The sequence below is a fragment of the Nilaparvata lugens genome, chromosome 2 (genome assembly GCF_014356525.2).
Source record: "Nilaparvata lugens isolate BPH chromosome 2, ASM1435652v1, whole genome shotgun sequence".
NCBI lineage: Eukaryota > Metazoa > Arthropoda > Insecta > Hemiptera > Delphacidae > Nilaparvata > Nilaparvata lugens.
The window spans coordinates 14,876,595-14,904,129 of NC_052505.1; the positions used below are offsets into that span (position 1 = coordinate 14,876,595).

Here is a 27,535-nt window from a genome sequence, read left to right on the forward strand (position 1 = left end):
GAGTCAGTTTCAAACTACTGGTGCTAAATATGTTCAACCACATACCAGAGTTGTTGAACCCAGAGAATGTTTCCAAGAATTTAATTTTCTGGCTGATTGATAGGAAACTGTATAATATCAATAATCAATTATTATCAATCAATGTTTCTCATGACCACTCTCATTTTCTGCTCACTAACAGCTCTGTATGCAAGTGAGTGTACTATCGGGATAATAAAGGCATAGTCAAACATCTTAACGTAGAATTGAACGATATGCTTGAAAAAAATCTAGTGAGTTTTGAGAAATTCTGAGTGATATTGTGTATTTGTTATACAAATTCTCAACCTTCTTTTAGAAAGTTCACTTTGAAAAAATTTGACAGTGATTTTTTAAATATTGATGTGAAAATGTTTTTTCAAAAGATTTTTTGATCAAGTACCGCGTCAATTTCACATGTGTTGTGTGGCCATTTTGAATTTTCGTATATTTGTATTGTAGCCAAAATTAACCAAGAAAAACGTCTTTGATAATATTTACAATTTTATATGATTATCTTCTGAATTTAAATTGTAATTTAACCTTGAATGAATTGAGGTAAGTTTATAAAAATTTATTGTCTTCTCAAAATTTTAAGAAAACACATAATTATTGTATGTATGTGTTCATGCTCAACTAACCTCTTTATTTAACGGTCAAGTCTATTTTGATATCTAAAATATTGTCATTAGGCCTATCTTGGCATACTTTATCTTGGATATGTATTTTTAACTTGATAAGTTATTATTTTCAACTTAATTTTGTTCTTACTAATTTAGTTACTAGACAATTCTTTGATGCACCTGGAGGCCTAGGTGTAGGCAAGGTTTACTAAACTTTTGTTTATTTGCTATGGTAAAATTAAACTTATATATCTTATACTTCAATTCTACACGGGTATTTAAAACTATTTTTATTCCACAATTCTTCAGAATCATCATCTGCAAAGATTTGAACAATTTATTTTTTGTTCTGCAGTCAATCCAGCATGACAGCATGTCCTTGTTATTTTAGAAATAACTTGGTCGCGGTGCACACCGAAAAAAGTTTTTTATGTAACGTAATATACTGTTCCAATGAAAACGATAGGCCTACATAAGGTTTAAAATAATAGTGCACACCTGCAAACCAAATTTCTTTGAAGAAGTTTTTATTTATCTACTATTCACATATTGTTCCGTTATCGGAGGGGTGTCTTCCTCAAAGCCCAATGTCTCACCCCCACTCTCTTAAATTCCGCAGACATTTTCCAATCACTCGATCAATTCCCAGGCATCATCATAAACACTAAATATTCTATACTTGACAAAAAATGTCACTTGATTGGCAAAATCAGGTGGCGTTACACAGGATAACCTTAGAAAGCCACTCACACTGTAATAACCTTCATTGATAAGTCACTGTGAGACTACATATTTGAAACTGTTGTACCATGCAGTCTGAAAAGATGCATATATTTCAATGAAAATCTTCATTGCCAGTGTAGGGAAACGGTCCTTTACTTTGGAAATTCTACTATATTTAGTTACTTTGATATTTGCTCTACTTTTAGTTCTGTATGCATGAATTTGACCTCTCACGGTGAAGGATGCGTGATTAGTCTTCATATAGAAGAGTGATGCGTCCATAGACTGTATGTAGGCCCAGACGACGGAAGATTGGCCTGCAGTGGGCATCAAAATCACTCTATGTCAATGCTCGTAGAACAAGTTGTCCACATGAGCTCAATGTCCTCTGAGCAGAATGCAATACTGGATGTGTCTGTTAAAAACTGAGTGGTATAATAGCATCAACAGATGCTGAATGCTGAGTTTGTTTCTAATATTTCATAATAGTTGAATAACTCTATATAGCTATGTACATACTTTGTATGTATGCTGCTCCCAGCTTAGCTTGTTATGAACGCTGTTCCTAGTGATGATATATTACCTCGACGACCACGGTTTCTCTCTGATGTTTGCGGATGAAGCATCTCTACTGTCATCGGGTGCAGAGCTTAAGCGGGTTTTGGAGGCATCTGCGGAGCATCTTCGATATGCCACTACATGGTTCCTGGCTAATCGATTCCAGCTGAATGAGAACAAAACCTAAAGGATCATCTGCAGCTTGTCACGAGAACTGGGTGACCCTCAGAATCCAGTAAAGCTGCTGGACTTTGTCTTGGATTTCAAACTACTGAAACAGTCATATACAGCGGGTAAACACCTGACTCTCCCGCATTTTCGTTCTGCTGCTCAGGATGAGGGGCCTGGTGACTGAAAAGTACATTATAATGATGTATCACACGCTCTTCCATTACCACATAACCTATGGATTGCTCAAAGAGGTCTGTAAGAATTATAACAGGCAGCGACCATCTTGCGCACTACAAGCCCATCTTTGCTCGCCTTGGTGTGTTAACGGTCTTCAGCCATTACATCCTTCTGTGCTTGGTGTATGTCAAGAGGATACAGAATACTCTGGCTACCCGTAGTGACATCCACCACAACACCAGCCATCGCGAGCTGCTGGTTGTCCCCAGGAGACGTCTCCACCATTCACATGTCAGTTATAGAGTTTCTGCTTTGTGATAATGCATATTATAATGTTAATGAAGTTATGAGTTATGATTTGATTTTTTTAAGTAGTCATTGTTTTATCTGCCATCTGAATAGTTGTTGTGTTATGATGTGCTTTGAAAGTGAATTCTATGACGCCATTGATCCCAAAAGTGTGGGTAAAGGATGAAGCAGAAGGTATTAAAATGAAGTACAGGAGAGTAACTGGTGCAGCATTTGGACAAGTTCTAGTCTCAGCAGTCAGTGTTAGAGGCATATCCATAAAACTGGTATTTTTCGAATTCTTTTCCAACCCTTCTCCTGAGAATTTCAATGACGCAGTCTTAGTCATAGCACATCCTGTGCGCACCAATGATTATTATGACTTCACTATATGATTGGCAAAATCAGATGGCGTTACACAGGATAACCTTAGAAAGCCACTCACGCTGTAATAACCTTCATTGATAAGTCACTGTGAGACTACATATTTGAAACTGTTATACCTTGCAGTCTGAAAAGATACATATATTTCAATGAAAATCTTCATTGCCAGTGTAGGGGAACGGTCCTTTACTTCTTTGGAAACTCTACTACATTTAGTTACTTTGATATTCGCTCTACTTTTAGTTCTGTATGCATGAATTTGACCTCTCACGGTGAAGGATGCCTGATTAGTCTTCATATAGAGGAGTGATGCGTCCATAGACTGTGTGTAGGCCGAGACGACGGAAGATTGGCCTGCAGTGGGCATCAAAATCACTTTATGTCAATGCTCGTAGAACAAGTTGTCCACAGAGCTCATGTCCTCTGAGCAGAATGCAATACTGGATGTGTCTGTTAAAAACTGAGTGGTATAATAGCATCAACAGATGCTGAATGCTGAGTTTGTTTCTAATATTTCATAATAGTTGAATAATTCCATATAGCTATGTACATACTTTGTATGTATGCTGCTCCCAGCTTAGCTTGTTATGAACGCTGTTCCTAGTGATGATATATTACCTCGACGACCACGGTTTCTCTCTGATGTTTGCGGATGAAGCATCTCTACTGTCATCGGGTGCAGAGCTTAAGCGGGTTTTGGAGGCATCTGCGGAGCATCTTCGATATGCCACTACATGGTTCCTGGCTAATCGATTCCAGCTGAATGAGAACAAAACCTAAAGGATCATCTGCAGCTTGTCACGAGAACTGGGTGACCCTCAGAATCCAGTAAAGCTGCTGGACTTTGTCTTGGATTTCAAACTACTGAAACAGTCATATACAGCGGGTAAACACCTGACTCTCCCGCATTTTCGTTCTGCTGCTCAGGATGAGGGGCCTGGTGACTGAAAAGTACATTATAATGATGTATCACACGCTCTTCCATTACCACATAACCTATGGATTGCTCAAAGAGGTCTGTAAGAATTATAACAGGCAGCGACCATCTTGCGCACTACAAGCCCATCTTTGCTCGTCTTGGTGTGCTAACGGTCTTCAGCCATTACATCCTTCTGTGCTTGGTGTATGTCAAGAGGATACAGAATACTCTGGCTACCTGTAGTGACATCCACCACAACACCAGGCATCGCGAGCTGCTGGATGTCACCAGGAGACGTCTTCACCATTCACATGCCAGTTATAGAGTTTCTGCTTTGTGATAATACATAATATAATGTTAATGAAGTTATGATTTGATTTTTTTAAAGTAGTCATTGTTTTATCTGCCATCTGAATAGTTGTTGTGTTATGATGTGCTTTGAAAGTGAATTCTTTGACGCCATCAATCCCAAAAGTGTAGGTAAAGGATGAAGCAGAAGGTATTAAAATGAAGCACAGGTAAGTAACTGGTGCAGCATTTGGACAAGTTCTAGTCTCAGCAGTCAGTGTTAGAGGTATATCCATAAAACAGGTATTTTTCGAATTCTTTTTCAACCCTTTCCTGATAATTTCAATGACGCTGTCATAGCTCATCCTCTGCGCACCAATGACGTTACTCTATCAGTTTCAGTAACAATATTATTAATCAGAGCCACATTATCTTTGGCTTACTATTATTGGGTCATGCACCGGCCTTCCACGATGTGCTACTTTTACAGAAGACGGCTCTGAGGATATTTTAATTCGCCGACTTAAGGGATCACTGCCGGCTTCTCTTCATTAATCTTGAAATTCTCACATTTCACAGTTCGGTTAGAACTTCCTGAAAACTTCTTCATTTATTTCCCACACTTGTTAGATCCATGGCGTCATTGTAAAAGTCAAACAACAAGAACACTAATTTATCAATTACAATAAAGCTTGATTGTATTTTCATAATTAAAAATACAAAAATTGAAATTCATCTCTGATTCACTTTTTGGATATTTTGAGTATATTATGATGGTTGGGAATAGAAAATGTGATAAAACTAGACCTTTTGTACGTATAAAATGATGATAATAAATTAATTTACATCAATTCAAAATGTTTTCTCAAGTATTAAAGATCATTCTATTTTGTGATCAATTCCAACTTGGCTAATATTGGATTTTTTCAGGGTTTGAAAGATGTCTCATAAAGCAGAAGATTTAGATGTCATCACTGGCTTGCTGGCTGGAACAAAGATAGAGACTTTGGACGGTGGTGTCAGCTTTGCAGGAAAATCATTGAAGTTGGACAAGGAGGAAGATGGTAGGACAAATTCCAAATAATGTCCATTGTATTCCCTCTTATTACTCATCATATTTATTGAGCATTGCCAATATTCAATTAACAAATAGAATACCCGAAAGGAAATTCTTGTACGCAGGCAAAACATTAAGGCTGTGCAAAGGCTAAAAATAAACTTCCTACTGGTGATATTTTTCAAAGTTTTTCGATTTGTATATCATCAAGCTATCAAAATGAAAAAGTTTTCTCAGGAAAACACAGGGTTTGAAAGATGTCTCATAAAGCAGAAGATTTAGATGTCATCACTGGCTTGCTGGCTGGAACAAAGATAGAGACTTTGGACGGTGGTGTCAGCTTTGCAGGAAAATCATTGAAGTTGGACAAGGAGGAAGATGGTAGGACAAATTCCAAATAATGTCCATTGTATTCCCTCTTATTACTCATCATATTTATTGAGCATTGCCAATATTCAATTAACAAATAGAATACCCGAAAGGAAATTCTTGTACGCAGGCAAAAACATTAAGGCTGTGCAAAGGCTAAAAATAAACTTCCTACTGGTGATATTTTTCAAAGTTTTTCGATTTGTATATCATCAAGCTATCAAAATAAAAAAGTTTTCTCAGGAAAACTTTTTTTCCGATAGTCAATTTTTGAGATATGAGCGGCTAAAATTTAAATTTTCGGGACAGAACATTTCAAATTCGGTAAGAGATAAATCCATGAGATTTGAAGGATAAATTCATCATGGTATTGTTGATCTAGTAAAACAAAAATTTTCTTAAAATATCAATTTTTGATTAAGTTATTCACTAAAAGAGATAAATCCATGAGATTCGAAGGATAAATTCTTCATGGTATTGTTGATCTAGTAAAACAAAAATTTTCTTAAAATATCAATTTTTTGAGAAAGCTATTCAATTTACCAAAAATAACTTTTAGTTGAGTTATTTTTGGTAATTTGAATAACTTAATCAAAAATTGATATTTTAAGAAAATTTTTGTTTTACTAGATCAACAATACCATGATGAATTTATCCTTCGAATCTCATGGATTTATCTCTTACCGAATTTGAAATGTTCTGTCCCGAAAATTTAAACTTTAGCCGCTCATATCTCAAAAATTAACTATCGGAAAAAATGTTTTCCTGAAAAAACCTTTTTGTTTTGATATCTTGATGATCTATACAAATCGAAAAACTTTGAAAAATATCATCAGTAGGAAGTTTATTTTTAGCCTTTGCACAGCCTTAAGGCCCGGTTGTTCTGAAGTCTGTGATAAGCCGATTTCTGCTCCTCTGATTGCTTCTAGTGACATTCAACCGTCATTTAATCACCGTTAAAATTTAACAGACTTGCAACCGGGCTTGAGAGTGTGCCAAAAGATAAACTACAATAATAAACAAAACAAAATACAAACGAGTAATGTATTAAAAGAGAAAGTACAGAAAATAATTTTAGAAAAAAGAAATGAAAAGGAGAAGGAAAGTGCAAGACTCCTTTCAAATCAAAAATTAAATAAATATATGTGTTGGATTACTGTATATAGAGAACTGATATTTTTCAAATAAGGTGAATGTTGTGTTTGTTTTTTCAGCTGCGGAGGTAGTGAAAGCAATATTAGATTGTAAAAATCTGAGTTACTTGAATTTAGAAGGAAACACATTGGGAGTAGATGCAGCTAAAGGCATAGGTAAAGCCTTGGAGTCACATCCAGAATTCAAAAGAGCATTATGGAAGGATATGTTTACCGGAAGAATGAAGGAGGAAATACCTGAAGCTCTGGTAAATATTTGAATTTCTGTTTTATGTAAGGTTTATTCCTAGATTAGTGTATAATTTTATTTTTTGACTAGCTCTATATATTTTTGTCTCATGCTACACAATGTACAATTTTCCACCTCACCACGTTTAAGCTTGAAATATCATTATCTTCTTTAGAATTCTCTTTTCCAAATTCTTGTCTAAATGATTAATTTATCTACATTAATCTGAAATTTTGGAAGAAATTGATTTATCTACATTAATCCGAAATTCTTGTGGTAGGTTCCAGTATGAATGTATCTATTCTCACATAGAATAGAATTATCGAAGATCCACTGTTACTTTATAACCTATCTAGTGCAATTATTATGCAGTTCATAAATGTCATGTTGTATTGATAATATTTATTTTTCAGAGATTTCTTGGAAGTGGTCTCATGTTGTCTAATGCCAATCTAGTTGAACTGGACCTGAGTGACAACGCCTTTGGCCCAATCGGAGTTGAAGGCCTTGCTTCTCTTTTGAAAAGTAAATGCTGTTTTGCTTTAGAAATATTGAGGCTCAACAACAATGGTTTGGGAATTACCGGTGGCAAGGTGAGGAAATCATTATTTATCCTTATCGTTTGTTAAATACTACTAACATCATTTGTTGAGTACTACTAACCTTCATCATTTGTTAGATTACTTCATCTAGCACTAGTCCGAGTAGCTCTGTCAAAACGTTAAATTATAATCATCACTTTTTCCATTTTTGATCCATGTAACGACTTTTTCAATGTGTAAATACTTACTCTTTGTCGCTACATAGCTCATTTAGATCATTGAACGCCTTCAAAGCCTCTCCATTTGCATTTGTCTCTATCGGCAGCCTTCCGTCTCCATCCCCTGACATGTAAACTTTCAAACAAATGCAAGACCATCATGAATGCTGGGAGCTAGTTGAATACTGAGGAGGAGGTTTTGGGTTCAGCAAGATTCCTGGGCATAATATTAGATAGAAACTTAACATGGCAGGAGCACATTGAATCACTATATAGAAAATTATCCACATCACTCTATGGGATAAGAAGTATAGCAGATAAAATCACTGCAATGATAGCCTATCTTTCACTCTTTGCTTCTCACATCAGAGGGTTGAGTGTAAGAGAAGGTCGGCTGCGCCCTAACTCCACCCTCCTAGGTAAAAATAAAAGCAGCGATTCTATTCTATCAGTTTTGGCATAATAGCCTGGGGAAGCGCACCGCACACATACATAGGACAAATACTGATCTGGCAAAAGAAATCAATAAGGATTATGAACTGTTTGTCATATGATGCTCACTGCAGACCTTATTTCAGAAAAACAGAATTTTTACAGTAGTATCCCTCTATATCTACAAGACAATTCTATATATAAAAAAGTATATAACGGTGAGGAACAAAGGTATTATACAAGAGGAACAAACGATTTCGATCTCCCATACAGTTAGACTGCTGAAAACGCAGAGACAGCCACAAACACAGGGTCTTCGCTTTCACAATTGCCTGCCACATGATATAAAAGGTATAATACAGCCTAAACCATTTATGCAAGCTCTAAAAAAATACATTTTTCCTCCACCTCCTGTCTAAAGTGCTTACTTTACTCCCTGGAACATAATAATAAAGTGTCACTTTTTCGCTCTCGGGAGGAAAAACAGGAAAACTCCCTAGAGCGTAAAATTGAATCCATTTAAATAACATGGGAAGCATCTCTATTTTAAAAACGTACATTTGAAATAGGTTAGAAGGTCTAAGCTCAGATGAGGAAGCATATAGAGTAGTCATTAAACCAACTAAATTCAATACCTCAACCAGACATTTGATCAATGTATGAAATTTAGGTTTGTATGCTAAAATTATTACAAACTTCATATCACTACTAAAAAAATGTATAATTTTTTTATTCGATGTTATTCAAAATACCAGCCAACGAATTATTCCTCATTAACTAATCAAATTTGAAACGGGAACTTCATCATAGCTGTAGTTGTAGCGGCCATTGTTGTTACAACTTTTGCCGACAGATAGCGCTGTCGGCGGAGAACTGTGATTACTAGCCATCTGTTTACTTTTTAGATTATGTTGTAACACATTCTTTGGTCAAGTACGTTTTTAAAAATTATTTTATTTGCAGTTTTTTAAAAATGTAGGTGGAGGAAAAATAGTGTGTATATCACGAGTGAAAAATGTTTTTTCTCCCTCAGAGAGAGAAAACAGTACTTTTCACTCTAGATATACAAATAAATATTAGACAATCCACTCTATTCACTGCAGGAATTTCCAGTGAAGAGTGTGATTGACAAGTAGCGACTTCCTGCCTCTCATCCTTGTGATGTAGATGGTGAAATAAAAATGGAATGAAAATGACACTCAGCTTCCTAATATCGCACACCACATCCTCCAGCCAAAGCTTTCGCGGACATCCCCTCAGCCTTCTCCCTAATGTGTTGTTTCTGAAGACCTTTTACACAAGCCACTCATCCTCTCAACGTGTCCCAACCAACTCAAATGCCTCACTTTTATCTCGTCATCAATTCGACATTTCTGGTACAGATCACGCAGCTCTTGATTCGATCGTATTCACCATTCAACATTAACATTCAGGCTCAACTCACACTTACGCGACTCAGGTCGAGAAGAGACTCGACTCTAGTCGAGAGCATGTGTTTCCAAATGGTGACACTCAGCATTTTGTGTCCTGATTGTACAGGCTTTTGGTCATAATCAAAATACGAGGGGTCAATACAACTTACCTTTTTTACAATGGTTTTACGCTCGTTTCACATTAAGACACCAGTCAACCACGGGAAGTGAGCGATTCGCGGATTATTAGTTCGTATTGAACTCATTACACTAAGGACACCAGCCGGCTATTCTGGTGTCGCACTCGGGAGACCAGTTCGGACACCATTGGTGTCTCACTTGGGACACCAGCCCGGACACCATTGGTGTCTCACTCGGGACATTTGAGATCCAAGGGTTTTGGAGCTCAAATATTGGGTCAGAGCATAATAGCAATGGTTCGCGACAGCTAGTTTTGCTTTTATGTCAGTCTCAACACTATTATCATCTGTTGTGAAATATATTAATATAACTAGGAAATAGAGGGTCGCTAACCTTTGTGTTGTTTCAAGCGTTTTTCTTCACAATGACTGTAATAAGTTTTCCAAAGTCGTTCAATATACACAGTCATAACAATAATGTTCGAGAATTGTAACGAGCTTCTTTTGTTTCAATATTTTACAGCTTCTAGCTAATGCACTGATGTCCTGTTACAAGTCCAGTAAAGACCTAGGGAAGCCTCTCGCTTTAAAAGTTTTTATTGCTGGAAGAAATCGTCTGGAAAACGATGGTGCAAAGGCTCTCTCGGAAGTATTTTCAGTAAGTTTTTTATTTGGAGTTTACAGTTTGTTCTGAGTTTACAGTTTACAGTATGTTTTTTAGTGAGTTTACAGTATGCAGCAGAAGCAAGTCAATGTCTGATCTTTCTCTGTAAATGGTGTTTCTTTCTAAAAGTTTCTAATTAGCCACTATCTATAAGCAAAGTTGATAGAGAATCTATCATTTATTTCTTGTTCTACTGCAATAATTTATTACAAGAACAAGGGAGACTACAGGCATTATACGCCCAAATCAGTCTCCACTACTTTTAAAAATCAAATTGACCAATTAACTAAAATAAAAGATCATAATTGCTAAATACATTCTAGAGTTGATAATATTCATTTGCGCACTCTGTATTCATCTATAGTGTGATCCACGTTATAATGGCAGTATTTGATTAACATTGGTATTGCTATCCTTGTCTATCATTCAACAAAGCAGATACCGATATCCTTTTCTAGCTTTGCAACGTTGCCAGATCGTTTTTAACATTAGATTTATAATTAAATAACATATTAAATCTCATTAAAAATGTATTTTCTTGACGAATAAAATAGAATTGATTATTTTAAACAAGAATAAACAGTTTGTATTAAATCAGATACACCGGTATCAGTTATCCTCTGTAGAAGGCAGTGACAAGGCATAGAATCGGCAGCGCTGTTCTCCTATCTTTCACCATTGCCATTATAACGTGAACCTCACTTCTCACTATAAAATCAATGTTTGTATAGAGGTTTGTTTTGCTTACTGTAACTATCATTAAATTTAAATTGTTTTACGGAAATAATTGCTTAATACATTCTAGAACCTAGTTGTCATACATTTTTGAAGTAAAAAGTGAAATCTTAACCTCATTATTTTTTGAAACTCTTGTTTGTAATAATTTGGGAGAAGACAGTTTTGGGCTATGCCTGTTGTCTCCTCCCAATCATATTATAATTATGATTTGTGATTGTCAATGAAATAAATTAATAAATTCTAGATTAATTGATCATTGTCATTTGGCCACTGTGAATCTACAATTCATTCAACATCAAAAGACCTTTTTTGAAGGTATATTTTCTAATCTGTCTTTCTTTTCTTCGCTTGATGATATTATTTTTATAGCTCAATTTTCAATTTATTTAATGTTGTTGACGTGTTTCAGACTTTGAAAAGTTTAGAAGAAATAAGAATGCCGCAGAATGGAATCTATCATGTGGGTATAACTGCACTGGCAGCTGCTTTTTCGGTTAATAAAAAATTGAAAATTGTCGATCTGAATGACAACACGGTGAGTAAAAAAGGCAGTGTTGCTCTCGCCAAAGTGTTGCCGAATCTGCAGTCGCTCACCCACCTCAACCTGGGCGACTGTCTGTTGAAGACTGCTGGTGCTATAGCTATAGCTAAATCTTTAACTGAGGGACACGATAAATTGCAAGTGAGTAATAATTGAATTATGCATAGGCCTACTTGATAAATTTGATCAATTTAATAAGTAATATAGTATAGAATTTTTATTTGTCACAAGGATCATACCCTATAAATAAATGTTTATTTCCCAAAAAAACGAAAACTACTACATCAATTACAGAAAATATTAGATAAATTACAATTACATACAATAGTAGTTAGTTAGGCCTACAAAAAATTTGTTATAATGTGTCCTCTACATGTTTAGTTTTTTCTGTGTGGAAATTGACCTACTCCACCATGGCGTACCATGTTCTAGAGTAGGTTCCTTTAAAATGAGTTTCGAACAAACGTCACTATCTAATACAGTAAAGTAAATCTAGAAAATGAATTTCAATATTAAGTACTCATGCAATACAGATCAAGCTTAATAACACAAATAAGGTAACAAAAATAAAATTATCTTACAACCTCTTCAGTTCCGCAACCTTACTGTAATGAAGAGGTTAAGGAATTGAATAAAAGGACTCCATATTATCACCTTCACAACTACTCTGAAAGTTTTAAAGAATTATTTATCCATTTGTTTCAATTTTTTATTTAATCTTTAGTAACAAAGTTCGATTAAAAACCACTTTCAGTGAATTGAAAATAATTAGTTAATGAAATTTCCAAATGAATATAGAGTATTTGTAATAAGATCATCTCTTAAATATTATACATTTTTTATCTTTCCATTGTTATATTGATCTATTTATTATCCATCTGTTTCAATTTTTTATTTAATTTTTAGTAACAAAGTTCGATTAAAACCCAGTTTCAGTGAATTGAAAATTTGAAAATAATTAGTTGATGAAATTTCAAAATGAATATAGAGTATTTGTAAATAATCATCTCTTAAATTCTATTATCAATTTTTTATCTTTCCATTGTTATATTGATTTTTCCAACTATCCAATTTTACACAAACTAAGGATATTGGTCAAGTAAGTAATAGAAATAACTGAACATTAAAAAAAAGTAATATTCCGCCTTCTCTATCCTGTTAACGAAGCTTTACAGGGATAATTTTCATAATACGTGTTCGGATCGTCACGTTAAGCCGTCGGTCCCGGCTGCCTGGCAGTCGTTAAGTCATCGGACGCTCTGAAATTGATCAGGTGTGACGTGAACAGTCTGTTACCGGGCCTAAGCCAGCCAGACCATACGGATTAATTTTATTTTCATTTTCTATATTGATCCCTGGACAAGAAGTATAAGTAACTATTCGAAGAATCCTGTTCAAATCTGAACCCAATGTCTATAGATAGAGGTCATGACACCAATGTTGAGCGGCATCCACATTTTGGCTCAGAATCCAATGAAGGCCAACGGTAGCCAGCATTGGCGAACCACCCATCCACACACTGGCGCTGGTCGTCATTGGTCTTCATTGGACCAACATGTGGATGCGGCATTAATTTTGGAGCGAAACACAATATGTCTATATGTATAACCCCTTAATACAGCGTTGTGCAGAGGAAACGCATGTTTTTCGAACAGCCAGTACTCGTCAACGGGAGAGGGTATTGCCCTGGAACGAATGTTGGCAGACGAACCATGCCATTTCAGTTGCTATGAGCGTTGGAACGTACAACATCGTGTGTTCACTGTTGAGCAGTTTTTTTTTAGAAACAATCTGTAGTCACAGTGCAACGCTTTTCCGTCAATATTTAGAGTTGGGCGTCGAGGTGCAATGCCCGATCGAAATACTGTACTCCGATGGGTTGCAGCGTTTAGGAGTACTAGTTCTGTGATGAAAAAGAAACCACCTGGTCTTCCCAGTTCCCCGGAAAATATAGACCGAGTCAGAACGGCAGTTGTTACTAGTTCTAGACGATCGACTCGACGACACTGCGAGTCGATCGTCTAGAACTAGTAACAACTGCCGTTCTGACTCGGTCTATACTTTCCGGGGAACTGGGAAGACCAGGTGGTTTCTTTTTCATCACAGAACTAGTACTCCTAAACGCTGCAACCCATCGGAGTACAGTATTTCGATCGGGCATTGCACTTAGACCCTCAACTCTAAAATATTAACGAAAAAGCGTTGCATTGTGACTACAGATTCATTGTCTCTAAAAAAAACTGCTTAACAGCGAACACACGATGTTGTTTGGCAACATTCGTACCCTTTCCCGTTGACGAGTACTGGCTGTTCGAAAAACATGCGTTTCTTCTGCACAACTCTGTATATCATTATATCAAAATGTACTACACTAATACACTATACTAGACTATATTATTTACTAGCAGGTAACCCGTGCTTCGCAAGGGTCTATTTTAAAACTTGACGTAATGAAATCCAGAAGAATTGAAAATAGGCCTATAAGAATCCTCGGTTGATTAAGAATTTATAAGCTGCATTTCAAGTAAATCAGTCCAGTAGTTCAGACGTGATGATGCGTCAAACATAATTTCCCTATCCTCTACACGTGTATACGTCTTTAAGTCAGTACTTTCCTCTATTATAGTATAGAAGATGATAGATGAATGGATATATCATCCATTTATCTATCATCTTCTATACTATAATAAAGGAAATAAATGAGAATAAATTTTGAAAGGTTTGAGATATCAATGTGCGGTTTTCACCATACCTTTTCTCTGGAAATCCTATCATATAACACCTTTCAATCGAAAAAAGAAGTTGAATTCAAAGTGGTGGTTCCAAAATGACGGAAAAAATTTGGGTGTGACGGAAAACCTGTTTTTATCATTCGAAAAGGATCCCTAATCTTACCTATCTTCTAATTACCCTTTTAAGAGAAATGTTCTGAACTGAAAACTTGATGTAATCAAATATTGAAGAATTTAAAATAGGTTTGTAACCATCCCCGGTTAAGCAAGAATCTATATGCAAAATTTCATCAGTTAAGTTAATCAGTCCAGTAGTTCAGACGTGATGATGCGTCAAACATAATTTTCCTATACTACTTTACACCTGTATACCTGTATAATAATATTTTTAATTCCACCATATGATTTGGTGATTTTTTTATAAAATCGTATGTACTATTAATGAATTTTGAACATTAATTATGAAAAATCTAGAAGGAAAATTGAAATTTGGTCTTCCAGGTGCACGAGATTGATATTTTTAGAATCTATGTTCAAAATTTGGAGATCTAAATCATTCCCGTTTTTCCAGTATGCAATCCACAAGTTGACATGTTTTGATGCGAACAAACGAACACACGAACAAACACAACCCTACTCTCTCTTATTATATAGATACTAATAACACGTTAGCTGCTCATCAGCTGAGGCCAACGGCAAGTAAACTTTTCAACAAGCAACAAAATGGCCGCGTGTCCAGACATCTTTCTATATACGGTACCTTGTCTAAACCCAATTACATTTCATAGAATCTATTCTACTTATAAATTTTAGTGTGTATCATTTGATTTTCTGAAATAATTTATTCAGTTTTCAAGTTTTCTTTCAATTTTCTGCCAACAGGAAGTAAATGTTTCATGTAATGAGATTCGATTGAATGGTGGTCTAGCGTTAGCAGAAGCACTATTATCAAAGACAGAATTGACAAATGTGATATTGGACGGAAATCAATTTGGCGAAGATGGTGTGACTGAAGTTCATGAGCGACTTTCATCGTGCACATCAGCAACAATAAGCATCGAGTAAGTTAATGATCTTCAAGTTACTAGTAGTTCTGTGAAATGTAGACCTCGCGCAGTTTTAAACCACAGCCTCATCTAATACTGTCCATCAGAGTAAATTATGTCGTATAATCGTGTAGGCGAGACAGCAACAATAAGCATCGAGTAAGTTAATGATCTTAAAGTTACTAGTAGTTCTGTGAAATGTAGACCTCGCGCAGTTTTAAACCACAGCTTCATCTAATACTGTCCATCAGAGTATTATGTCGTATAATCGTGTAGGCGAGATATCGTTGTGAAAACGGCCATTGGCTGATTGAGTTGGCGTATCAATAATGCTAATCATCTTTTGTAAACAACTATCACCAAAAGCTAATTTCCTACAAGACGGTGCTGGTCATCCCGAGTTGAAAGCAGAAAATACTCCAGGTCAAGAAAAATACTATGTATCCAATCGATCGCTGATTATTTATAAATAATTATTCTATAGTCTGATTGTTACAGTAATATTGGAGTATGAAGGAAATTCCTTTTCCTTTCATACTATCCTTAAAATGCAACATTTCAAAAAACTTTACATATACATCAACAGTAATTCAAAAAGGAACATTCCTGTCAAATTTCATGAAAGTCTATTGCCGCGTTTTGCTGTAAATGCGGAACCAACATAGAAACATACAAACCTAAAGAGAAATGCAAAACTGACTTGAATCTTAGACCTCACTTCGCTCGGTCAAGAAACTGTTTAAATAAATAAATTCAATTTTATTGTCAGCCAGCCAAAAAAGCACAAGACAAAGTCACACAAATAGAACATTGAAAAGACAGACACATTGTTACTATATCATTGCTATTTTTATTTTATTATTTATTGTATAAAATACTATAATCATAATACAATTATGACATTGGAGGAAACTAGGCTAAGCCTGTACTATTCTCTCCAAAAATTTTGATAAAATGTTAATGTTGTCCAAAGATAAGGTTATATAGTCACACACTGCTTCGTCACTTGATTTTCGGTCTAGAAATGATGATTTAAAATTTGAATTTTGAAGGTTGATTTTATACTCTAAATGAATCACAATAAATTAAAAACTTTAGAAATATTGATTACATTAATAATTAGATTAATAAAGAAATAATTAGATTACATTTCCAAATATTACAAATAACACTGACAATATTACAAAATAAAGCAGCTAGTTCATACGTGCTAACAAATAAGAATTAAGGTATGCTGATTCTGCTCTCGTAAAGTCACTTAATTTATAAAAAGGATTGTTTGCCAGCCAATCGTGCTCTTTTAATTTGAACAGTTTTAGGGGTGTTTGTTGGAGGTGTAGCGGTAACTTATTATACACCTTTTGCCCAACTGCTTCAAAACTGTTTAAAGATTTAGATAATCTTTGGTGTTGAATAAATATCTTATTGTTTCTGGTATTAACAGTGTGAACAGTATTTCTTAATTGATAACTATGCAGATTCTCCTTAGTGTATAACAAAACAGAATATATGTACTGATTTATTGTCTCTTCAAAATAGATACATAATTTACATACACTATATTATTATCAACAATAAAGTTTAATAACAACCTGCAAAGGAGATCCTGAGTGCAGGTGTGAATCAATTGTAATTAGTTGATGAAATTTCAAAATCCTGAAAATGTAGACCGAGTCAGTGTCGTCGAGTCGATCGTCTAGAACTAGTAACAACTGCCGTTCTGACTCGGTCTATATTTTCCGGGAACTGGGAAGACCAGGTGGTTTCTTTTTCATCACAGAACTAGTACTCCTAAACGCTGCAACCCGTCGGAGTACAGTATTTCGATCGGGCATTGCACTTAGACCCTCAACTCTAAAATATTGACGAAAAAGCGTTGCATTGTGACTACAGATTCATTGTCTCTAAAAAAAAACTGCTTAACAGCGAACACACGATGCTGTTTCCCAACATTCGTTCCAGGGCAATACCCTTTCCCGTTGACGAGTACTGGCTGTTCGAAAAACATGCGTTTCTTCTGCACAACTCTGTATATCATTATATCAAAATGTACTACACTAATACACTATACTAGACTATATTATTTATACTAATAACACGTTAGCTGCTCATCACCTCAGGCCAACGGCAAGTAAACTTTTCAACAAGCAGCAAAATGGCCGCGTGTCCAGACATCTTTCTATATACGGTACCTTGTTTAAACCCAATAGAATCTATTTCATAGAATCTATTCTACTTATAAATTTTAGTGTGTATCATTTAATTTTCTGAAATAATTTATTCAGTTTTCAAGTTTTCTTTTAATTTTCTGCCAACAGGAAGTAAATGTTTCATGTAATGAGATTCGATTGAATGGTGGTCTAGCGTTAGCAGAAGCACTATTATCAAAGACAGAATTGACAAATGTGATATTGGACGGAATCAATTTGGCGAAGATGGTGTGACTGAAGTTCATGAGCGACTTTCATCGTGCACATCAGCAACAATAAGCATTGAGTAAGTTAATGATCTTCAAGTTACTAGTAGTTCTGTGAAATGTAGACCTCGCGCAGTTTTAAACCACAGCCTCATCTAATACTGTCCATGACAGTAAATTATGCCGTATAATCGTGTAGGCGAGATATCGTTGTGAAAACGGCCATTGGCTGATTGGGTTGGCGTATCAATAATGCTAATCATCTTTTGTAAATAACTATCACCAAAAGCTAATTCCTACAAGACGGTACTGGACATCCCGAGTTGAAAGCAGAGAAAGGTCAAGAGAAAATACTTTGTTACTTTCATGCAATTAATTAATGTATCCACTCGATAGCTGATTAATTATGAATAATTATTCTATAGTCTGATTTTTACAGTAATATTGGAGTATGAAGGAAATTCCTTTTCCTTTCATACTATCCTTGAAATGCAACATTTCAAAAAACTTTACATATACATCGACAGCAATTCAAAAAGGAACATTCCTGTCAAATTTCATGAAAGTCTATTGCCGCGTTTTACCGTAAATGTGCAACAAACATACAAACCTAAAGAGAAATGCAAAACCGACTTGAATCTTAGACCTCACTTCGCTCGGTCAACAAACTGTTTGTTGGAGTTTTACACCAGTTTCATTTAAATGTGCTTTCCCTTCTCTGTTTGAGGAAAATTTTTATGATTATAATAAAGAATTCTTTCTATTCTAATATTATTGGATATAAATTTATACTTATCTATTTATTTGTTTAGAGATGACGAAGGCGATGAAGATGATGATGACGATGAGGAGGAAGAGGAGGAGGAGGATGAAGAAGAAGAGGAGGAGGAGGAAGAGGAAAATGGTAGTGAAGCCGAAGCCAATCAAAGTAATAAGAGTGTTACTGAACAAGTGAATGTTCAAAAAAGTAATGCTACTCTTATTAAACCTTTCAGCCCTTCGAATGCAACGCAGGTTTGTACTACAATTCATTAATTATTCTTTATTTTCTCTCAATTCCATTTAAGGTTAATTTACTGCTATCTTATCGCACAAGTAAATTGATATGATTTGCCAACTCTACTACTCATAAAGCATGATATAAATTCACAGTAAATTTTGTGTTTCATACAGCAACTTCAGTACAGTGCACTCAGTAAAAATTTTGGGTATATTTATTCAGAGTAATTTGAAGTGGAATCGTCATGTAGAGTACACTATTCCAAAAGTTACCAAAGGTATTTTTATGTTAAGAAAGTTAAAGGAAATAGTATCTTTGAAAATATTATTAAATGTTTATTATAGTTATGTTCATTCTCATCTTCTTTATGGCAATATATTATGGGCGAATGACAGCCATTCTCAATCTTTATTTGTATTACAAAAAAGAGCTATTAGAACGATTTGTAATGTTCCTCCTTTAATTCACTGTAAACCGTTGTTCATTAGATTGGGAGTCATGAGCTTACCTTGTATTTTTATGTTTAATTGTCTGCTTTTTGTAAAGTCAAATCTACATTATTATTCTCAACTCTTGACAACATTCATTCTTATAACACAAGGAATAAATCGAATCTGAGGAATGAGTAGACTACTGCTCCTACAAATCCAGCCATATGAGTTGTAAGGCCTTTTCAATAAAGTTTTATAACCATTTACCATCAAATATTCGAGGTTTGACGCTCAGGGGATTTTTCAAAAAAAAAATTGTTTTATAGTGTAGATGAATATTTCAATGTCGTCATGGAGTCTATCTAGATGTTTAGGTAATTGCTTATGATGTATGATCTCTAATATAGTTGTTATATTGGCGTGGCCGATACAAATTGTCTGTGGCAATAAATTGATTTGATATGGAAAAATTCCTTCCTTGTTTGGGTTGACATTTTTCCCTATTTGACCGATCGGGATAAAACCATGGGAATTTGTCGTTTGAACATCGGTGAAGGTTTCTAATAAGAATTTTCGTGATATTTCAAATTCAAAGTTGATCAAGTATTTGGGAGAGCACTTTTTCGATTATAATATTATACGATGATAACGTCACTCTCCACTTTTGACGAACAATATATCATCAATTATGATCTGGCCACAATAATTTTATTTCTTGTTTTATACGTATTAGACTGGCCACGAAAGGTAGGACATGCATGATTGATACGTCATACATTGTTGAGTCAACACAGCGAAAGTCTTCGAGCATAATCTTTTGAGGTTGTAATTTAGAAAAACTTTAGAAATGTGTTGTTTGAACATCAGGGGAAGTTAGGTAACATTGTGACCAAATACTTGATAAGTTGCCATTTCAAGCCTATCCCAACCTTATGGGTATGATCACATTGGATGTGTGTATGTGCAAGTGCTCGTCAGATCATGCATGAGTCGAAAAACAAAATCTGGAAACAGCCACTGAAACACGTTGTGACTTGTCTGTAGCTGCTCACACTGAACGCAACCAGCAATTGCACGCGTTCAGTGTGTGTTCCTAATGCTCTATCCAGAATTTTTTTATCATCTGCACGCTTGGTAATTCATGACCACACGTGAACTTGCACATACACGCATCAAATGTGATCATACCCTAAAGCACACTCTGGCTTAACCAGAATCACATACAGTAACTATATATATAGTAGAGTAGTATCATAGCCACCTCTAATACAAGGCCCCGGCCCACGATATTGCAACGTCGCAGTGTAGACCTACAATCTAATACATGATTGGTGAAAAAGATTTGAAAAAATACCAGCTGATCCAATCATGTATTAGATTCTAGGCCTACGCTGCGACGTTGCAATATCGTAGGCCGTGGCCTTGTATTAGAGGTGGCTATGGTAGTATACTATATTATATAGTAATATAGTTACTGTAGTATCACCCAGTGAATGTTAATCAATTTACTTTCCTCCTGCTCAAGAGAGGTGACGTCATCATTGTTTTATTTTAATTATAACAGATTTTATATATAGCCGTCCATTACTGTTAATATCAATCAATCAATAATCCTTTATTGTCATAAAACACAAAGTGTTGTAACAAACGTCAATATACAATAAAATTAAAAACAGTCAAAATATTTTTAAAATAATAATTTAGTCAAGGTAGTATTTTTGTAAAAAAAAAAAATTTACAACTAAATTGGCAAATAGTAATTAACAACAGCAATTGATAAATAGCAGGTATTAAAACAGGATCCAACACAAGTCACAACAAAGCTGTTACAGTTAAACAGATGAACACTGAAGCTATTCAAAAAATTCTCCAACAGAATAAAGACATCTTTCTGTAAGTAAGCCTTTTATGTGTGACTTGAATAGTGAGGTACTCAACAGTCTTACTTCAGGGGCAAGCTCATTGAATAGCTTAATGGACATGTTTCTCCAATTCCTATGGGTACTCGCATATTGGTGAGAATCAATTCTGAGATTCAACCTTCCTCTGGTATGATAATTATGTATGTCACCATTTCGACTATATTCATTAAGGTTTTTTTTCATGTACATCAGACAAGTAAAAACATATAAAGATGGGAGAGTCAAGACGCCTAGTTTACGAAAAAGCGGCCTACATGTTGCTAGGGGTGGTGCCTGACAAATTATTCGAATGCCCTTCTTCTGGAGTCTGAAAAGTTTAATAGATGCCGAACAATTTCCCCAGAGCTGAATCCCATAGGCTAAATGGCTATGGACGTGAGCATAAAAGACACTCATTAAAACTTCATGATTAACTATGTGAGTTAATCTACGTAGGACAAACAAACCCTTACTTAGTTTACCAGCTGTATAATCAATGTGTTTTTTCCAATTTAAATTCGAGTCAAGCATGATACCCAGGAATTTGAGGGAATCTGTGCCAGTAAACCTAGGGTTGAAGCTAAACTGTAGGTCACAGGTTTTCAGGAGGTTGAGACACAAATTGTTTGAAGCACACCAATCCATTATATTTGATGTGCTCAATTCAACAACTGTGTCAACATTTTGTTTTCCTGTCCCATTCACCAATAAGCCCAGGTCATCGGCAAAAAGATAGGGTTGGGTTTGATCACAGCAGTTCCTTATCACACCTGACAAATCATTTATGTAAATGATAAACAACAGTGGACCAAGTATTGAACCCTGGGGGACACCTTATCGACAGTTTGACGTGCACCTAGTATATACAAATCAACTGCTAGACAATAAAGTAATTGAATTACTGATATTAGCTATTATTATTATTATTATTATTATTATTATTATTATTATTATTTGAAGCAAATGATAATGAAAATTTATTGTTATGTATATTTCTAGGTTACCGTTTCTGATTTTCTCAAAACACCAACTGTACATAATTTCCTATCTCTCGGTACAAGGAGAAATTCTCTAATATTGGATGAAGTCAAAGTAAGTGTGAACATTTTTCATTAATTTTCTGCTATTATTCCCCTTTTATTTATGTAATTATAATTTTATTTTTTTATCAATCCTTTTTTATCCTACTGAAGTAACAGTTACCAATAATTCGTGGTTGAGTTCAGCTAATTATGTTTAGTCACAGCCATCTCTAGCAAGGTCCACGCTACAAAGGTGTTGCTACCCTTGTTTATCATTTGACAAAGCAGATAGCGCTATCCTTGCTCCGCAACGTTGCCACATCGCTTTTCAACAATGTAGAAATATAATTTATTAACAAAATATTTAATATCAATTATGGAAATTTATTATGTAATCATTGAAAATATATATTCCTGACGAATAAAATACAATTGATCATTTTAAGCAAGAATGAACAGTTAACATTAGATATACCGGTATCAGATATCCTCTATAGAAGCCATGGCAAGGCAGAGAATCGGCAACGCTTTCTCCACTGCCATTATAACGTGGGCTTCACTATACTTAGATGCCCTGCCTAACTCTGTCTAGTTCTACAAGCATTTTATCACGCGCGAACGCAGCTTGTTTTTCACGCCGCTTGTAAACCTGCTAGAGTATGGCCATACGAGCATATTTTCACGCGCGCGAATACTAGCTGCTTTTTACCAGGGAATGTTACCTAAATTTGGGAGAGAAGTAGTACAAGGTATTCTTAGTTTTTTCTCTAACGATCTGTGCTCCATTGTAAGAAGAATAAATAAAGAATAAATATGTGAAATATAGATATAAAGAATGAGCTCCAAAAACATACACATGGTAACCTTGAAGCTGCACCTTGAAAACAAGCTCGTTTTGCACACTTCAATTACACTGAATGCTGCCCATTTGCGGGAATTTAAGCGGCGTGAAAACAAGATGCGTTTAAGTTTTCTATTATTTTTTCTTAATACAGTATGAGTTTTAATAAAGGAGATACACTTTAAAATAACGAAGCCCATGACCGAGACTCCTGGAAGAGACTGACTCGAATCGCCGACCCCAACTGAGTGGAAAAAAGTGAGAAGAAGCAGAAGACTCCAAAATAACTATTCCACTTGAATTTTTGTAGAGGTTTCAGTTAATGTCAATTTCCAAACTGATTTATTATGAATAATTTCATCGAATAATTAAGATCTTTTATACATTTTCACTTTCCTTGCTCTATTACCATAGGTAAGAAAAGTATTGCTTTCCGAAAAAAATTTAAGTACCCAAATTTCTACACGTTTCAAGGTTCCCTGAGTCCAAAAAGTGGTATTTGGGTATTGGTATGTATGTGTGTGTGTGTGTGTGTGTGTGTATGAGTGTGTGTGTGTCTGTGTACACGATATCTCATCTCCCAATTAACGGAATGACTTGAAATTTGGAACTTAAGGTCCTTACACTATAAGGATCCGACACGAACAATTTCGATAAAATGCTATTAAAGATGGCGGCTTAAATGGAGAAAATGTTGTCAAAAACAGGGTTTTTTCGCTATTCTCTCGAAAACGGCTCCAACGATTTTGATCAAATTTATACCTAAAAAAGTCATTGATAAGCTCTATCAACTGCCACAAGTCCCATATCTGTAAAAATTTCAGGAGCTCCGCCACATCTATGCAAAGTTTGATTTTAGATTCTCAATTATCAGGCTTCAGATACAATTTAAACAAATAATTTAAAAATCTCTACAATTAATGTTCAGTAACATTTTCACCTTAAATTGAAAATAAGCTCAAAATGCGAGAAAATGTGATTATTCAATTACAAACTGTTGATTCTATTAAATCATTCACTATGAGGTGATAGCAGACCTCGTATGTCTCCAGCGTTATTGTCCTGTCACCAGCTGGATCAGATCTTTGAATAGTAGACTTGAGATGTGCGTGAACACTAGCGTCAGGTGATCAATTATTTTCATAACGGCAAGGAAAGTTGTGTGAGTGCGCCACACCAGATTTTTAATATATCGTAGTAATTCTGATTTTTTAAATATTCTTCAAATAGCCAATAGCTAGAGGGGTTTCAAAGTACTGGTGTTTTATTGAAATTTTATTTTTAATCAATATGAATTGAAATTGAATTGGGCTTCAACAAATGTGTTTCTATTTTTACAGAAGACTCCGGAATCTGACTTGCTAGAAGCGATGCTGTCAGCCATAATGAAAGTGTCAGCATTGGTGGGTGCTGGTAATGGTTCAGAAGTGGACAAGGCAGCTCTAACGTGTAGTGATCACTTATATCAACACCTCTGCAACTGGTCCAAAACCAACAATGATTTCTCACTTGTCAGCAACACTCTACTAGTGCATCTCGGATTAATGAAGGTCATTACCATCATTTAAATTCAAATAATCATGTTATAATAACAGCTTTATTAAAAAGCGTTGCCATCTTGCAACCACAACCTCAGGTTTATGGATTGCGTACTTTATTTTAGAATCAGAATTGGCCTTTTGAGATCACAAATCTGGTTTGAATGTGGGTATGGCAATAGTATCTGTAGGCAAATTCACCCAAGGTTTATAGAAAGAGGTCTGGACACGCGGCCATTTTTGTTGCTTGTTGAAAAGTTTGTTTTCTTGCTGCCAACCTGAGTTGATGAAAAGCTAACGTGTTATTAGCATAAATAATAGAATCTAGTATAATATTATAGTATATAATTATAGTGTAGTATATTTTAATATGGAATACATATTTTGTCTCGCTTCGAACTTAGCATTGTTGTCGTGACCCTGACCTCTATAGACCTTGTTGAATTCACCCGATATGGAGTTTTAACTGTAAAATAAAATATTTTGTCAATATCGGAAAAAATTACTGTTACCCGTGAGCAACATTCCAACAAATATATTATGTAAATAATTGAAGTATGTATATTAATCAAATGATTAGAAATGTTGAAAAATTTACAATCTTCTTCTTATTTCTATACTTGTAATACTAATTAATATTGTATCTATGGTAATGAATGGTTTTATAAACATTCTCAACAAGTTGATCACATAACAGAAGCCGTAATTGTAGTTTTTTCAACAAAACCTAATAATACGTTAGGAAGATCTACAGAAGATAGAAATTGAAGCTAGAAGCTACCACTGATTTTCAAGAGCCACTATTACTCAATCTATTGAAACATTCAAAAATCACTTCACTGCACTGTTGGATATGATTCCTCTTTCCCATTTCCTTGCTTGGTTTAACTGTTTATATTTCCTTCATAGTCAGTTCGATATTATTGCTTTGATTCTAATTTGTTTTTTTTTCATACCACACATCAAATACCACAAATGTATTGTAAGCTATTGTATATAATTGTATAAGCCAGTATATTGTAATCTACATAAATAAAGTACTCAATCAATCAATGAAACATCCATTTTTACAGAAATCAGAAGAGTAATGAGAGAGTAAGTAATCAAAGGTGACAAGATTATAGAAGAATTAGAATGACTTTTCTATTCGATGACGTGGCGAAGTTTAGACAGAATGTCCACTCTACCACTTCTAACCACGTCGTTAGCAAAAAATACAAACACAATACAAAAGATACGGAGATATTGTGTACGTTCTGTGTACAGTAAATTGTTTCAGTTTCAATCGTAAATTGTTCCATCACGTGACTAGTGCAAAATGTTCCCATGCAACGCCATTTCAAAATCGTTGGTTCAAGCTTTTGGCGCGCAGATATAAAGTTGTTTTACACGAAAATGTGTCGTTTACTAGCTGCGTGAATGAAGAAAGGCTGTTTTACAAACTTACCGTCTAGAAAAGTGTGCATTTCATCTATTCCATTACTCTCAAATTTTCTATAGAGAAAAATTCATTTAATGAATGGTTATCAAACATCATAATAATTGTTGGTTATGTATTCTATGGTAAAGAAACAAACTATCAGCGCATGCGCAGAGAAGCAAGCAGACTACAATAATCGACCAATGAGAGCTCAGATAGTTGGAACTGTACCAGGTCGGACAATTTGCCACGCTTCGACTGTGGGGCAGGATTTTGGAACTGGAACTGGAACTGGGTACAGAATCTGTCAAAACTCTTCCCATGGAACGCGGAACTTTTTACCTGGTAAATTGTGAATCGGACAATTTACCACATTCCATGTACACAGAACGGGCCCAATATGAACACAGATACAAAAAATGACAAATCAACTGTAATAAATAATATGAGAGTTCAATCACTTTTAGTTTTACCTGAACAAGTTATATTATCTATGTTCAATACCATGGTTCATCTTTTGAAAATAATAATACTGTACCTTTGCATTTACTGTATAAAGTATTTTTTTCTAATCTTATTGAAATATTTCTTTATTTTTTCAGAGCGAAGACAAGTCGTTCAAAATAACGTACAATACCCATGGATGCAGGGCTGCTTTACAGCAAGCCATGACTCAGAACTACTTCCCCACTCAAGTCAAGGAAACTATGCAATTCTTCCTCAACAAGAAATGAATTTGATTAGCTGTGACTCGAGTGAAGCATGTCGACTACCAAAATAATATTGCTGATATATTGGTGAAATTCATTTCAGTGTACCAAATTTCAAACATTAGTGCATCTTTTCTCAAATTAAAGTGTATTTAATTTTCTATGTTAATAAAACCACTTTCAATGTAAAGAGAGAACCCTGTGAAAATCCAATGTTTTAAAAACAATTCTGTACCTGATTTAGAACTTCTGAATTTCAGGTCTCATTTTTAAAATTAGTTTGTAAAATAAAGTTTTCTTCTTCTTTTCGTACATTCTATTGAGTTGATTTTATACAATATACATTGATTTACTACTGTTTTTATCTCTTTTCCCTATTTGTAGGTCGGATTACCTTCAAAATTCAATTTTATCAAAAAGTCAAACATGTTTAACATCTACTTGAATTAACAAAACTTGAAGAAAGTCCACATTGGTATAGTGGATTAAATTTCGTGTTCAAGAAAACTTGAATAATTCAAGGAATCCTCACTAATGTAAACGCTCCTCAACTGATTTCAGCCCAACCAGGGAACCAACTGTTCTCCTATTTTTCTGGAGTTTAGAATGTTTGTACCTAGGCCTATACCGTATCTCTGTATGATGTAGGTACTGAAAAAATGTACTTTCATTTTATTGATTATAAGTATATATAAATAGCATTTACATAATGAAGAAATAAAATAAAAAAGTAAAAACATAAATTTAACACTCTAGTACTCGCGCCTATTCATCCTAAGGTGATGATTATAATAATAACATATATATTTTATGTTTCAACTAGATTTTCTTTT

General features: G+C 34.9%; 1 protein-coding gene across 2 annotated transcripts; it reads left to right on the forward strand.

The window, feature by feature from the left end:
• Window positions 1-399: 399 nt before the first annotated feature.
• LOC111055843 (ran GTPase-activating protein 1) lies at window positions 400-27,021 on the forward strand. 2 transcript variants are annotated; one of them, XM_039420662.1, is made up of 11 exons: window positions 400-576; window positions 5,454-5,587; window positions 6,790-6,977; window positions 7,372-7,551; window positions 10,226-10,360; window positions 11,514-11,786; window positions 15,260-15,438; window positions 18,652-18,853; window positions 22,171-22,263; window positions 24,375-24,584; window positions 26,595-27,021. In XM_039420662.1, the coding sequence occupies exons 2-11, from the start codon at window positions 5,464-5,466 to the stop codon at window positions 26,724-26,726; spliced, it is 1,716 nt and encodes a 571-aa protein (XP_039276596.1). In that variant the 5' UTR covers window positions 400-576; window positions 5,454-5,463; the 3' UTR covers window positions 26,727-27,021. The 2 variants fall into 2 exon arrangements, with proteins under 2 accessions (XP_039276596.1, XP_039276597.1); XM_039420663.1 differs by lacking the exon at window positions 5,454-5,587 and adding an exon at window positions 5,080-5,213 and having other exon boundaries at window positions 422-576; window positions 26,595-27,009.
• The last annotated feature ends 514 nt before the right edge of the window (window positions 27,022-27,535 follow it).

What these genes read in the sequence shown, in the direction of transcription:
- LOC111055843 (XM_039420662.1), top strand. Translation starts at nt 5,464, where the DNA reads ATGTCTCATAAAGCAGAAGATTTAGATGTCATCACTGGCTTGCTGGCT. An exon ending in GTTGGACAAGGAGGAAGATG is followed by an intron (nt 5,588 to 6,789) that starts GTAGGACAAATT and finishes TTGTTTTTTCAG; the next exon opens with CTGCGGAGGTAGTGAAAGCA. An exon ending in TAATATTGGATGAAGTCAAA is followed by an intron (nt 22,264 to 24,374) that starts GTAAGTGTGAAC and finishes CTATTTTTACAG; the next exon opens with AAGACTCCGGAATCTGACTT.